We start from the raw sequence: 15025 nt of genomic DNA on the forward strand, positions 1-15025 counted from the left end.
TGAACATTCCCTGGTTTCTGTTGTCCTGCTTCAAAAAGACTAACCAGAATCAGGGTTGGGGCTGAGGCTCAGCGGCAGAGCACTTGCCTAACATGTATGGGGCACTGGGTTTGATCCTCAGCACCTCATAAAAATAAGACTAACCAGAATCAGAAAACCAGCCCCAGATGTGTGCTTACAAAGCTGTTTTTTGGTTCATCCTTGGAAGATTAGGGCTCCTAAACCAAGCTGATAATCCATTCCAGTCTACCAGAAGAGGAGGACTTAATATTATGGAGCTATGTTAGCATAACTAATAAATCAACTATAGGATTAATTCTGTTTTTAAGACTTTGGTGTTCTACCTGTGTTCTGGTGCCATCACTTTGGGAACTAATGCTTGGTCTCTTGAAACATCTACTTTTGTGGCCTGAAGCTGTTCTGTCTTTCCCTCCTGGTATCAGCATGGAATTGGCTAGTATTATGACTTAATCACTGATTGCCTTGAAGTGGAGCCCTGCTCCTAGCCAGTAGCTTCCTTCCCATTTGACTTTTCCAAGGAAGCTGAGAAGCCTTGTTGATGATGGTAACTAGGGGTTGAAAGCTCAAGCTTGAGAATCAACAAACCTGTCCCTTAAAGCCAGCCTTGATGTGGGAGAAATACTGAATATTGTTTACTGAGATGAGTGGAAGTAATTTCCTGACATTTGGGGGAAGGTAAGAGTAAAAACAAGTTTCAAATAAAAAGAATCAGTATTCAGGGAAAGCATTATCAAGAACATTTGGATTTTCCCCCAGTGTCTTCTACTTTTATTTCTCACACACACACACACACAACTTTTTATAACAGGTCTCTTATGTTCAAAGATTTGTTTCATTTTGTTTTAAAGGCATTAATTTTGGTACCAGGGACTGTTAACACTGAGCCACATCCCCATATTCACTCACTTATTTGCTTAGGGGCTGCTGAGTTGCTAAAACTTGCTTTGAACTCTTCTGCCTTAGTTCATGGAATTTCAGGCATGCACTACCACACCTGTCTTTAAATTCTGAATAACAGAGCCTAGAGACCATTAGCCACCTCGTTCTAAGTTATGTTCAGCACATAACTTGCCTTCCCCAATTACCCTTGCTTGCTTTCTGGTTGTTAGAATTTTCTTTTTCCTTTTCCAAGTTTCAGGGATTGAATCCAGGTTCTCAAACATACTAGGCAAACACTCTACCACCGAGCTACACCCCCTTTTTATTGCTCATTTGCCCAGGTTGGCCTTGAACTTTCAGTCTTCCTGCCCCAGCCTCCCAAGTAGCTGGGACTGTGGAACTACAGTTCTGAGGCAGCCAGGCTTGCCACAGAGAGCAGAGCCAGATGATGTGGAAGTCTAAGGCAATACTTGCTCCCTATTACACTTCCTATACCTAGAACTCTGCTGGCTTTTCTGTGTTCCTTTCCTTACACTCCACTTTTTCCTACCCTGCTTGTGCAAGTTCTAACATTACAGCTGATGATCTTTATCATGGCACAAGCTCTGTGTGGATGGCCTTCCTAACAGGATACTTGACTTTAAGAAAGTAGAGGTTTCTTACTTCCTTGCTTTCTCTAGCTTTACAGTGTTCTTATTTCCTGCTGGGATTAGAACAACCCTATTCCATAAATATGCACTGCTCTAACTCAGGCCCAGCTCTGACCCAGTTTCATTTTTTTCCCCCTGATTTGAGTCTGTTAACTAGTGACCCTCAAAACACTCTGGACATTTTTGGTGTGTGTGTGTGTGTGTGTGTGTGTGTGTGTGTGTGTGTGTGTGTGTGTGTTGTTGTTGTTGTTGTTGTTGGCTAATTTTGTTTTTGTGATGTTAGGGCTTGAATTCGGGGTTTAAGCACTCTGAGCAAGCACTCTGCCTCTGAGCAACATCCCTAGCCCTAATGTATGTATATATTTTTTAAAATATATATTTTCTAGTTGTGTATGGACTCAGTGCCTTTATTTGTTTTCATGTGGTGCTAGGATCAAACCCAGTGCCTCACACTTGAAAGGCAAGTACTCTGCCACTGAGCCACAACCCCAGCCCCCCTAAGGTATATTTTTGACTTAAGGGATGGTTAGAGACAAGATATTCCCCTCTCACTAAAGTAAGAAGCCTTTGGGAGGCAGTGTGCTTGTATAGGAGAGATGGTTAGTTAGCATGGTATACAGGCCTCATGGAGACTGACAAACCAGAGAAGCAGGGTTTCAATCAATTAGTGCCTCATGGGAATTCCAGGAACTTCTATATTTTTTTAGATGTTGGAAGCCTAGATATTTTAAACATAAAATCTCTCAATTTAGCTAGAAATGGTGACACACACTTATAATCCCTGTGACTCCAAAGGCTGAGGTAGGAGGTTCACAAGCTCAAGGCCAGCCTGGGCAAATTTATTGAGACTCTGTCTCAAAATAAAAACTAGCCAGGCATGATGGTGCATGCCTGTAATCCCAGCAGCTCGGGAAACTGAGGCAAGAGGATCACAAGTTTAGAGCCAGCCTCAGCAACTTGGTGAGGCCCTAAGCAATTTGGCGAGACCCTGTCTAAAAACATAAAAAAGGCTAAGGATATGGTTCAGTAAAGTGTCCTGGCTTTAATTCCTGGTAACCAAAACAAAACAAAAAAGGCCTGGGGGTGTAGTTGTGTAGTTCAGTCGTAGAGCACCTCTGTGTTCAATCCCCAGTACCAACCCAAATAAATAAATAAATAAATAAATAAATAAATAAATAAGTAAGTAAGTAAGTAAGTAAGTAAGTAAGTAAGGTTATAAATAAAATCTCAGTTTTTTTATGGATCTATATGGGAGGTGTTGGAGAGTAAATTAAAAGATTTCTCTGGGGCTTGGGTGGGGGTCTGTCTCTACAGCTTCTTATGGACTGCCCCGTGTAATTTTGGCTCATTCTGTTATGCATAACTCCCTTTGAGACGGTGCCTAGAATTTCTCCGAGGGTAGGGACAGCTGTGGGGAGCACCACCTCATCTCTATTGCCAGCTCTCATTGTTTAGTGTTTGTTTTATTGGTCGGGGAGCCGCGGGGGGATAGGGGAGATGTTGAGCAGAAGCACTCGATGTGATTAAACCTCCAACTGAGCAGATCTGTGGGAGCAGAATATCGACCCTTGGAAAAATCAATCGCTGCTGCAGTGGCCAAGCTGCTGTTTGCAGGGCTCCCACCACAGGAATGTAAGCAGTCCAGCAGTCTTTCTTCTCCCCTTTCTTACCTCAGCAACGCCCTCAGCCTCCACCCCAAGAGTCAAACCTACCTCAAGAGATTTGCTAAGGTGGGTTTGAACAGCAGGTTCTTATTTTCTGACAATTATATTGAAATTTCTTCAGTGACACAGAACCCTGCCTCCCAATAGCCTTCTTTGGTACTGGGGGTTGAACCCAAAGTTAGTCACATCCTCAGTTCTTTTTTTTTTTTCTTCCAAATTTTGAGACAGGGTCTTGGATAAGTTGCTGAGGCTGACTTTGACTTTTGCCTCAGCCTCCCAAGTCGCTGGGATTACTGGTGTGTGCCATTGTACCTGACTGCACTGCTGTAGTTCAAGCAACAGCCTTACCCCACTTGCCAAGGCCCATTTGGGATGTACTTGATGGCAGCGCCTAGAGTCTCTCCTTCAGTGTGGAGGTCTAGGAGATCTAGAGCATGGACACCAGGATAGGATGGGAATGGAGATGCAGGGAAAGAGAAATGAAAGAGATTGGATCTAAGGATGATGTTTTGAGGAGATTATTCATTGAGCAACAGTTATCAAACATCTTGTCTTTTGTATGACTGGCATTTTTCTCTTCACTAATACCCTGATCTTTCCGTAGTTCTGGAGGCTAGTAGGGAAAGGGGACAAATATAGCACAATGCCATTTGTTTTTTAACACCTATTCTAGGGCCAGGGGAGGTGGTGCAAGCCTATAATCTCAGCAGCTCAGGAGGCTGAGACAAGAGGATCACAAGTTCAAAGCCAGCCTCAGCAACTCAGTGAGACCCTGTTTCTAAATAAAATACAAACAAGGACTAGAAATGTGGTGACTCAGTGATGAAGTGCCCCTAGGTTCCATCCTAGTACCAACAAAACAAAACACCTTGTCTAGCAAAGCCTCAAAGGAACTCTGAGCTCTGCCTGAGGGGTATGAGTTGGTGTGGTAAGCCAGGGAAGTTGTCCTGTAGCCTCTGCTTAAAGCCCATGCTTTAACAGAATGAAAATAACCAATTTTCTATGAGTGTGAAGGTTTCTGATTTCCCTGTTGCCCCCACAAAGCTTATCTATTTTTTTGAAACAAGGTTTTACTATGTTGTCCAGGCTGACTTCAAACTTCTTGTCAAGCCATCCTTCTGCCTCAGCCTCCTGACTAACTGGGACAAGAGGTGCATGCCACTAACTGCACCCAACTTAGTTCTTAAATTTGAAGTTCCCAAGACTAAAATATATATATATATATATATATATATATATATATATATATATAAAATATGTATAATTGTCACACGTATAGTGTATCATTAAGCCTTTGGCCCTCCCCACCTGTTCTATCCCTTGGTGACTGGAAAATCAGCCAACCTGATATGTTCAGTTAAAGGAGAGCTCTGTTACCCTGTTGTTGGAGCATGTCTATGACCTGGGGACTGAAGCTTGCTTGGCTTTTGCCTCCAGAAAGGAGCCTTTACATTCCCCACCTTAGGGAATGGGGTCTAATTGCCTAATTGTCCAGCAGTTTGGAAGGATTGCTGAGGAAGAAAGTATGAGAGTTTGAAATCACCTGAGGTAAGGCCAGGAATCTATTTATTTATTTTGTGTGGATTGAACTAGAGCATGCTAAGTAAGTACTCTACAACTGAGCTAGCCAGAGGCCAGGAATATCTTGACTTCTATCTGAGCCACACCTTTATGCTTAACAATAGGAATAGAATACATTCAGTTCTTTTTTGTTTGTTTGTTTGTTTGTTTTGGTGCTGAGATTGAACCCAGGGGCATTTCCACTGAGCTTTATCTGCAGCCCTTTTTATTTTTTATTTGGGATTGGGGCTCGCTAAATTGTCTTGGGCCTTGCTAAATTGCTGAAACTGTCCTTAACTTGTTATTCTCCACACATTTGGTTTGAATCTCCAATAGAGACCAGACTTCTACCTTCATAGAAACAAATTTCCTAGTTCTAAGCCAACTTCTCCCTTCCCCTTCTTACATTAAGTATCTTTTTGAAAACCTGGGGTGGGGGCGGGATGTGCAAGGCCCTGATTTGAATCCCATTACAGCAAAAGAATGAATGAAAGAAAACCCTTCACTGTACATTTAAGTTGAGAGGGTGATAAGTAAAATGGTTGATTTGAAATAAACCAGGAAAGTTCTAAGAAGAGTGGCTAGGAAAAAGGAAAACAAATAGCATTGTCGACTTGTAAAGAGTTGGGTTCTCTGGTTTAGGAATGTCTCCTAATCTCTGAGCCTGCTTCTTGGTTAAAATGGGGGTAAAACCCACATCAGAAGATAACTGTGTGAATTAAAGGTGAGTCAAACACTTACCTTACAGTTAAACATGTGATAGGCACATTCTTATCAATTCTGCTTCCTTGTAAAAGGGAAATGTAAAGGGACTTGCTTTTTTAACTTCTTTACAACATCATTTAAATTTGGAGATTTGGTCTCTCAGAGCTTTCTTTATGAATTCTGACACATATAAGGAATTTCCTCTTAGAGGTGGGCCCCCTAAAAGCATTCTAGAGACAAAAAGTATCTGACCCTTCTCTGCTATACATTCCCCACCAGGCAGCCAGAAGGTACCAGGAAGAATGAACCATTATCCTCAGAACAATAGCCCATTGTAGAAAAAGAGAAGAGGGAGTTTGGTGGGGGGTCTCATCCTATGTGGTGGTTTCTAGGATACAAACCCAAGTTTTTGGAAACATGGTGGGACCAGTAGCAGTTTCTCCTATTCCCAACAGTGGTGTCATTCAGGCAGGAGGTGGTGCTTAGTCCTAAATGAAAAGGATAGGTGCCAGCCTCTGTTATCTTTTCCCCTTTCTTACCTTGTGCTTCACTCCTGACCTAAAAGTATACCACCAAGAGTATGAGGCAGCCTGTTCTGTGTTTTGGTTCATTCTTGGTGTTTCAGCCAACACCAGCTAGCCTGCTTTCTAGGTATAGTGGCAGTTAATCTTTTGGACCAAGACCACTCCTTGGACAGCAGTTCAGGAGATGTGTCACTCTGAGTCCTCCAGCATGGGGTGTGTCAGATTGCCCTTCCTTACATTTATAGCAAAGATAAAAAGAGAACCCACAGGGCTAGGGTTGTGACTTGGTGGTAGAGTGCCTGCCTAGCAAGTGTGAGGTACTGGGTTTGATCCTCAGCGCCACATAAAATAAATAGACATAATACCTTTGTACTTTGTCTTAGCTTTAATTAAAAAAAAAAAAAAAACTATAACTGAAAATTTTTTTAGAAGTGTTGGGGTTGTTGCTCCCTGGTAGAGCGGTTGCCTGGCAAGCGTGAGGCGCTGGGTTCGATCCTTAGCACCACATGAAAACCAAATAAAGGTATTGTGTCCACCTACAACTAAAAATAAAATATTAAAAAAAAAAAAAAACCCAAAACTTAAAAGAAGTATTTGATACAGGTTGTCTCTTCTCCACTTGATATATTGCTTAAGGAAGGTTTTAAGAAAAACCAGGCACTGGGGCTGGGGATGTGGCTCAAGTGGTAGCGCGCTCGCCTGGCATGTGTGCAGCCCGGGTTCGATCCTCAGCACCACATACCAACAAAGATGTTGTGTCCGCCGAAAATTAAAAAATAAATATTAAAAAAGAAAAAGAAAAACCAGGCATCCCCAAAACTTGCCTGAGTAATTAATTATCTTAGTCCATTTTCCTTGGAGTTTGTTGTAGCTATTGCCTTCTTTTTTTTTATCTTCTGCTTTCTTCAAGGCCTATGTTTCCCAGTGTCTTCTGTGTTCTTGAGGATTTCTTCTCACTCTCCAGTATGGGAGCAACCACCTGCCATGTCTCTGGATCTGTGAGACTAAGCTGAGGGTAGTCTGGCAAATTGCTAGTATTGATTTGGTCATTTTAGGCTATGCTTTTGGAATTTTTTTCATTTAAGGGTTGTTACTTAAGTGGCTATAGCTGAGTTGCAAAATTCCCACCATATATCCTTACCTACACTCTTGTAGGATTTACCTGTTGTTTTTGTTTTGTTTTTTGTTTTTAAATGCCAGGTTGGTTAACCACTGAGCCACATCCCCAGCCCTTTTTATATTTCTGTTTAGAGACAGAGTCTTGCTGAGTTGCTCAGGGCCTCAGCCTCCCAAACTGCTGGGATTATAGGTACATGCCACCGGTATACCCGATTTTCTTTTTCTTTTTTTTTTCTTTTTGGTACTAGAGATTAAACTCAGTGATTGTGCTCAGTCACTGAGTCATATCCCCAACCCTATTTTATTTTTTTTTCACTTTATTTTTTTTTATTGGTTGTTCACAACATTACAAAGCTCTTGACATATCATATTTCAACCAACCCTATTTTATATATTTTGTTTAGAGACAGGGACTCACTGAATTGCTTAGTGCCTCACTTTTGCTGAGGCTAGCTTTGAACTCGATCCTCCCGTCTCAGCCTCCCAAGCCTCTGGGATTATAGCCTGTGCCACTGTACTCAGTTTACCTGATGGTAATTTAGCTGCTATCAATGAGCACAACTAGGCAAAAGTTCTTCATAACTAACCGGGTATAAGAACTCCATCCAGGAGTTCCTCAAGGATTCAGCCAAATTTGTGGAGAAATTGGATATCAGCTTGCTGTGAGCCTATTCTTTCAACTTGCCTGACATTGTTTACTGTGCTCAGCAAAATGAACTGATGTCATCCCCATGTTGCTCTATTGGGATATCATTTAAGCCCCCCTTCCTCTAACCCTGATCTAGTATCTTCCTGCTTGAAAATATGCTTTACCAGGCAGCCGTTCATGTTAGAGCTTGTGATTCTTCCTGTGAGAGCAATAGCACACACCCTCCCCCATCCCCCAAATGAGGTATGGACTGTGATTTCAGGCACGGTTTTGTTGTGGTGTGAAGAGAAGGTGTTAGCTGCTGAGTTCTGTTTGTCAGCAGAGCCTGACAAACCCATGCTGGCATTCGCTGGGGCTGGGCAACCAATCACAGCTGGAACAGTTATCGTCATGGAGTCCCTATGGGCTTCCTCTATCAGGTCACATCCCAAAATAACATTGGGCAGTATTTCAAGTGAAGAAATGAAGGCTTTCGGGTCTGTAGCCAGCCTGGAGTGTGAGATTCTGTGTGAAATAGTTGGACCTGCTCCAGCGCTTTTGATCTGCATGGTAGATGAGCAGTAAAATGCATGAAACACGTTGGAAACACGTGAGGAAATTCTCCTGGCCCTCCTGCTTCCTTGGAACTGGCAGGGCACTGAGTGGGCTGATCCCCACCTCCTGTCTCTCAGCAGGATCATACTTGAAGAAGAGTAAACCCCGGAAAAGAGGGCTTTCCACTAAAGGGGTATTGCTACAGTTCTCTTGGTGATTTAGGTGAACCCTTTTCACAGAGAGCTAAGAACCTGGAGTCCTGAAATGCTAAAGGCAGCACCTGCCAGGGAGAATAGGGGCTTGGATTAAGCTTGTTCTGTAAAAGTATGTTGTAGAAAATTGAACTTGTTAGGCACAGTGAGGTCTGACTCAACAACCAGACATCCGGCTTTTTGTGGAACAAAAGACCTGAAAAACTGGCTTTTTGTAGGGTAGAAAACAGAGGTGTGTCCTGTGCAATTAAAGGATATGGAGTTCAGAGCATATCTGTTCGTGTGGAAGAGAGAGGATGAGACATCTTTTGGAGTTTCTGCCTTTACCACTTCCTCTCATGGTCCAACAAAAATATTTACTGGGATTAGCCCCTGGGACTGATAGGTTCTTATACTGCTTGTGTGTTAAATCTCTTATTCCAGAGTATTGGTGCTGGTTGCTTGGCCCTGACCATATGGTACTAGTGCATTTGCACATGTCCCAGAGTGTTACAGACTAGATTTGTCCAGCCCTCTCCCTCTCTTTGTATCATGAGAAAAGTAAAGTCCAAGCTTATTGCTAGCCAGCCCAAGGTTATAACTAAAATGTGTCATAGGTGGGCTTAGTCTCCTAACTCAAGGGTGTGGTGCTTTTTCCTTAGTTCATATAGAATCAGAGCAAATGGAGGGGGAGAGAGGGAAAATGAGTCCAGGCTTTGAGGTCCAACAGACTTGGATTTGCACTGCCACTTACATTTTGGATGATTTGGGTTACAACCCAATCTTTTGTCAAGTCTTCCTCATCTTCAAAATGGTGATGGTAGTAGTATCTATAAGCAAAAATTGTAGGAAATTAATTAATTCCACAAAAGGCCTGGCACATAGTAGATGGTCCAGTGGTGTGTACCTATGGATAATAGTTTGAGTTGCCTCTTCCTATAACAACATTCTATTCTTAAATTATTTCAAACCACAGTCCTCATGCTGACCATTTGTCATCTGATGAAAATATATGACAGTTTGAGAGATTGGCCCCAAAACCAAATCGGAGAAGATTAATGTTGTTCTCTTCCTGAGTAGTGGTCTGTGCCCAGACACCCCAGCCCACTTGGGGCTATTGTTGGCAGTGGTTTATTTAGCATTTTTTCTCCAAGGAGTTCAAGCACTTTACCAAAACTGATACCTTTCTTCAGAGGGCGTCTGTATGACAGTCACTTTCTTTGCCAGCCATAGGTCCTGGGACCCAGCCCCATGGGCTACAAAGGATTTTCTTTAGGCTCTTAGAATCCCTCAGCTTAATGAGGCATTCCTTGCAGATGTGGTGACCCTGGCTTTTTCACAAAAGTGCAACTAAAGCAATCTTCTTAGTCCTTGCCCTGACTGTGTAGCATGGCTGATGAGGTTTTGGTGTGGGTTTTTCTTTTTTTTTCTCTGTTTGCTTTGTTTTCTCAGTTCAAGGTCTCTGAGAACATATACCAAATTGCACAGGGGTTCATCCTCAGAGGATAGCAAAAAAGACAGTTAAGTGAGACTTTGACTTTATGTTTTACTTGTACACAGACAAAAATATTCAGAACAAAACACTTAATTTTCAGAGCCAGGTTCTTGCTTGTCTTATGGATGGACTCTGAATTCCCATTCTGTTCCAAAATACACCAATTTCTTTTTCCTGTAAGCCTGTAGCTCTTTTTTGCCACAAGCTGGCAACTTACTAAGGAACAGAGACTAGAAAGGAGTACATGAGAAAATCTAATGCTCCCTAAAAGAGGGCATTGGGCCATGGATTTTATTAGACATTAGGGTCTAACAAGTGCCTTTGAGGCCATTTCTGGCCTATACAACTGGCTTCTCTTGTCTTCTTGCATTTATTCTCCTTGTCTCAGAAGCCAGGTGTCTCTCGTATAACTTAGCTCTCAAAATGAGGATGGAATGAACCATTTTCTCTTGGGATGAATTCAGAGATGTTTATCACTGCCCATGCTTTAGTCCTTTGAGAGGGAAGAGGTCTTTGGTGTTGCCTGAAGATTGGCCTCTTAAGTTCCCTTCTACACTGGAATTCTTTTTTTGTTTGTTTGTTTGTTTGTTTGGGGTGGGGGGTGTTACTAGGGATTGAACCCAGCTCCTCAAGCATACTAGAAAAGTGTTCTACCACTAGTGACATCCCATCCCTTTTCTATTTGTCATTTTGAGACAGGAAATCACTAAATTGCTCAGTCTGACCTTGAATTGGACTCCTCCTACCTAAGCTTCCCGAGTTGCTGGTATTACAGGCCTATACCACTGCACCCAGGTTAATCACATTTTTAAAGTATTCTGTGGTACAGCAGGTCTACTGCTTATCAACAAAAATACTAGGGCTGGGGATGTGGCTCAAGCGGTAGCGCGCTCGCCTGGCATGCGTGCGGCCCGGGTTCGAACCTCAGCACCACATACCAACAAAGATGTTGTGTCCGCCGAGAACTAAAAAATAAATATTAAAAATTCTCTCTCTCTCTCTCTCTCCCTCCTCTCTCACTCTCTCTTTAAAAAAAAAAAAAAAAATACTAGCATTTTCTGACTCCTTAGCTAACAATGAAAGCTGGACACAGAAGTGTACATCCAGTTACCTACCTTGCCTTCAGAGCAAGCTTTCTTTGCATAGAACTCAATCGAGATGTTCCCAGCCTAGCTAAGTAGTCAAATGATTTGTGGAAGGTCAGAATATCTTGAAAGCTTGAAGGAAAGCCTAAGAAAGGTCCTCTAAAATCCAGTAATAGGTCGATTCACTTCAACTGATATTTCCAAGACAAGCTCATTTGTGTAGGTAGGAATAGACTCAAATTAGGCCAACTTGGATCTCCTTCAGATGTGTCTCTTTAACTCTTTTCTTAAATGTACAGGGTTTTCATCCTTTTCTTCAGTATACACTTTGTCCTACACCTTAAGTGGTGTTGCTTGAGAATGAACAGAGGGCAGGGGGTGTAGAGAATTACATTCCTTGGCCAAATATTTTCATATTGAGCTTTTGATTGCTAATCTTGGATTCTTAACCCAGAATGAACTCTTTCCTGATTAATGCAAGATAAGCAAACCCCTCAAATAAACACCAACTTCTTCATTGAAAAACTTACAGCTGGAAGAAAATCTGAGTTAGTTGACATTTTTTCATCCCAGGTGTTAGGCATGTAGTCCCAACCTTGGCAGTTAAGAAATTGTCTTTTGCATGCAAATGTATCCCTTTCTCACCTCTTACCCCTTATGTTGCAAAGTATGGTGAGTTGAAGGGAGTTTCTCTGTAAATGGAGGTTAGTACAATCTTGAGAGAGGGGGGATCTGTAAATGTTGCCCAGACTTGTTAAAATTCTCTCTTAGCTCCTTGTGCCATCCTGGCAGCATTTTGTAGTTTCCCCATTGGAGGAGAGCTAACATCACACTGAAGTATCTGCTTTCTTCTTTTATTTTTGGTACTAGAGATTGAACTCAGGGGCACTTTACCACTATTCTTTTTTATTTTTTTGAGACAGGGTCTCACTAAGTTGCTGAGGCTGCCCTTGAACTTGCGATTCTCCTGCCTTACCCTCCCATTGTGTGCAGCACATAGCTGCTTTCTTTCCTTTTTCTGGGGTGGGGAGCAGAGGGTTTACCAGGGCACTCAACCACTGAGCCACATCCTCAGCCTTTTTAAAATTTTTTTATTTAGAGACCGCGTCTTGCTAAGTTGCTTAGGCCCTCGCTAATTTGCTGAAGCTGACTTTGAACTCTCAATCCTCTTGCCTCAGCCTCCCTAGCCACCAAGATTACAAGCATTTGCCACCATGCTCAGACTTGTTAAAATTCTTAAAATTTTAACTTGTGACCATAGAAGTTAAGGACTCAGAATGAAGATGAAAGTACTAAGTCTCCACTAACTCTAGGGAAGGTGGAACAGGGGTCAACAAACTACCATTTGTGAGCCAGCTACCTGGTTTTTAAAAAATGTTTTACTGTAACACAGCCACATCCATTTTTTAACATATTGTTCATGGCTACTTTTCCAATGCAATGGCAGAATTTAGTAGTTTTGACAGACAGTGTGGCCCACAGAATCTAAAATATTTTGTACCTGGTTCTCAACAAAGTTTGCCACATATAAGCTATAGTATCATAACTAAATATGTTTGCTCTTGGTTATTTAAGGAAAATTCTCAGCGTGTAATAGAATTGTTAAAAGAGTGATCTGTGTTCTTATGTATGTTTCAGGATCTGTCTGGTTCAATAGATGATCTCCCCATGGGGACAGAAGGAGCTCTGAGTCCTGGAGTGAGCACATCAGGGATTTCCAGCAGCCAAGGAGAGCAGAGTAATCCAGCTCAGTCTCCTTTCTCTCCTCATACCTCCCCTCACCTACCTGGCATCCGAGGCCCCTCCCCGTCCCCTGTTGGCTCTCCTGCCAGTGTTGCTCAGTCTCGCTCAGGACCACTCTCGCCTGCTGCAGTGCCAGGTACCCTCAAGTACTGACCTTTGTGAAGAGGGAAAGGTGACTGGTCCCGGTGGTATTAGGGAGCCCTGGTTTATGTCTGCATAGTTTCCCCATAGTGTTTGGAGAAGGGAAGTGGAAACCCCTTGGCTGGTATCTCTGTATATATAATACTGGGAGGTGCTTGGCTGTGCAAGAGTTGTTTCCAGCTCTAATAAATTGACCCCCTAGTTAGAATTCTCAGGCTTAGCCATGATTTGCTTACTTCTTTCTTTTTCTGGAGCAGGCAACCAGATGCCACCTCGGCCACCCAGTGGCCAGTCAGACAGCATCATACATCCTTCCATGAACCAATCAAGCATTGCCCAAGATCGAGGTGAGAGTCTGGGACTTTGGTGTAGGGATGGAGGGCTAAAGCAGACATTTGAATATTATGCAGTAGCTTTTGGAGAACTATATGTCCATGAAGCTTAGGTTAAATCCATCAACAGATTTGAAGTTATCATCCGTTTGGCTATATTGATGGCTGTAGAGTTGCATTTCCCAGTAGTCTTTTTTTTGTTTGTTTGTTTGTTTTAATTGTAGGAGGATACAATGCCTTTTTATTTATTTATTTATTTTATGTGGTACTGAGGATCGAATCCAGTGCCTCACCTGTGCTAGGCGAGTGCTCCACTGAGCCACAACCCCAGTCCCATTATCTGTGTTTTTTGATACATTTTCCCTACACTGTGTCTAATTTGGTCAGCAGTTGCTGAAGACTCAGCATTAAGTCTTTATCCATTAAACCATTTGCCATTTTGTTTTTTGTCACTGTGTGTCTTTTCAAGCATCCATTTAGTTCGAACATTTGGCATGCCTTCTGTTAATGGTAGAGACTCTGTGCAAATAGGTACAAACGGAAATGTAGATGATAAAATCCCAGGATCAGAAGAGAGCATTTGTTCCCACTGTACTGAGCAAATAACTCTATGGACTCTACTTACAATTAGGTTATATGGGGGCTGGGGATGTGGCTCAAGCGGTAGCGCGCTCGCCTAGCATGCGTGCGGCCTGGGTTCGATCCTCAGCAGCACCACATACCAACAAAGATGTTGTGTCCGCCGAGAATTAAGAAAAAATAAATAAATGTTAAAATTCTCTCTCTCTCTCTCTGTGCCCCCCTCTCTCTCACTCTCTCTTTAAAAAAAAAAAAAAAAAACCACACAATTAGGTTATATGCAGAGGAACCCCCAGATGCCCCAGTACAGTTCCCCGCAGCCCGGCTCGGCCTTATCTCCGCGTCAGCCTTCTGGAGGACAGATGCACACAGGCATGGGTTCCTACCAGCAAAATTCCATGGGGAGCTATGGTCCCCAAGGGGGTCAGTATGGCCCACAAGGTGAGTATACTACCCAGTTAGAAGTAGGTAGAGATGAGAGGAGAAAATAGTTTCTTCTCTGATATATAAGAGTAGAACTGTCCTTTGCCCTAAATCTACCCAGCTTAATCAGAGTTCTTAGTAAGACAGAGTTCTCTCTTTACTTAACTCAAGTCTTTGAATTTCTCTGAGCCCGTTTTATCTATAAATTGTAGTTCAAGTGTTTAGCCGAGAGCTGAGCACAGAAACTTAAAGAGGGTAGCTATTAGTTAGTATAGTTTGGGTTTTTTTGGGTTGTTTTTGATTTTTAGTGAATAAGTCTTAGTTGATTTTCCCTTTACATCAGACCTAGGTAGATCTAAAGCTGAATATCTCACACATAACATGGGATAGGAAGTCAGATGAGTGTGTAGAAAGGAAAGAATTTCTCCTGAGAGTTGAAGGGCCCCAGATAGTATGGTAGCAAAGTCATTTTTGCTTCCCCAATCCTCCTCCCCTCAGTACTAAGATTGAACCCAAGAGAGTTCTACCACTGAGCTATGCCCCAGCCCTTTTATTTTAAATTTTGAGATGCTGTCTGTCTTTAGGATGAAGAGATGAACTGGGAGTGTGGCTCAGAGGTAGAGCTCTCTTTTCCTAGTATAGGGTCATGGCTTCAAACCTCAGCTTTGTGGAGGAGCAAGGAGAGGGATGTGGGACAACTAGGCCTGCCTTTACATGCATCTAGCTTTCCC

At 42.5% G+C, this 15025-nt stretch overlaps 1 protein-coding gene across 4 annotated transcripts in view; it reads left to right on the top strand.

Annotated features, from left to right (window-relative positions):
* Positions 1–15025, top strand: part of Arid1a (AT-rich interaction domain 1A) — a 77384-nt gene that overhangs the window by 46712 nt on the left and 15647 nt on the right. For all 4 annotated transcript variants that reach the window (XM_078025680.1, XM_078025681.1, XM_078025682.1 and 1 more), the window contains 3 exons: positions 12715–12955; positions 13218–13307; positions 14145–14312. In XM_078025680.1, coding sequence (XP_077881806.1) covers positions 12715–12955; positions 13218–13307; positions 14145–14312 — 499 coding nt within the window. The remainder of the gene's footprint in view (positions 1–12714; positions 12956–13217; positions 13308–14144; positions 14313–15025) is intronic.

The sequence above is a fragment of the Ictidomys tridecemlineatus genome, chromosome 11, assembly GCF_052094955.1.
Source record: "Ictidomys tridecemlineatus isolate mIctTri1 chromosome 11, mIctTri1.hap1, whole genome shotgun sequence".
Classification (NCBI taxonomy): Eukaryota; Metazoa; Chordata; class Mammalia; order Rodentia; family Sciuridae; genus Ictidomys; species Ictidomys tridecemlineatus.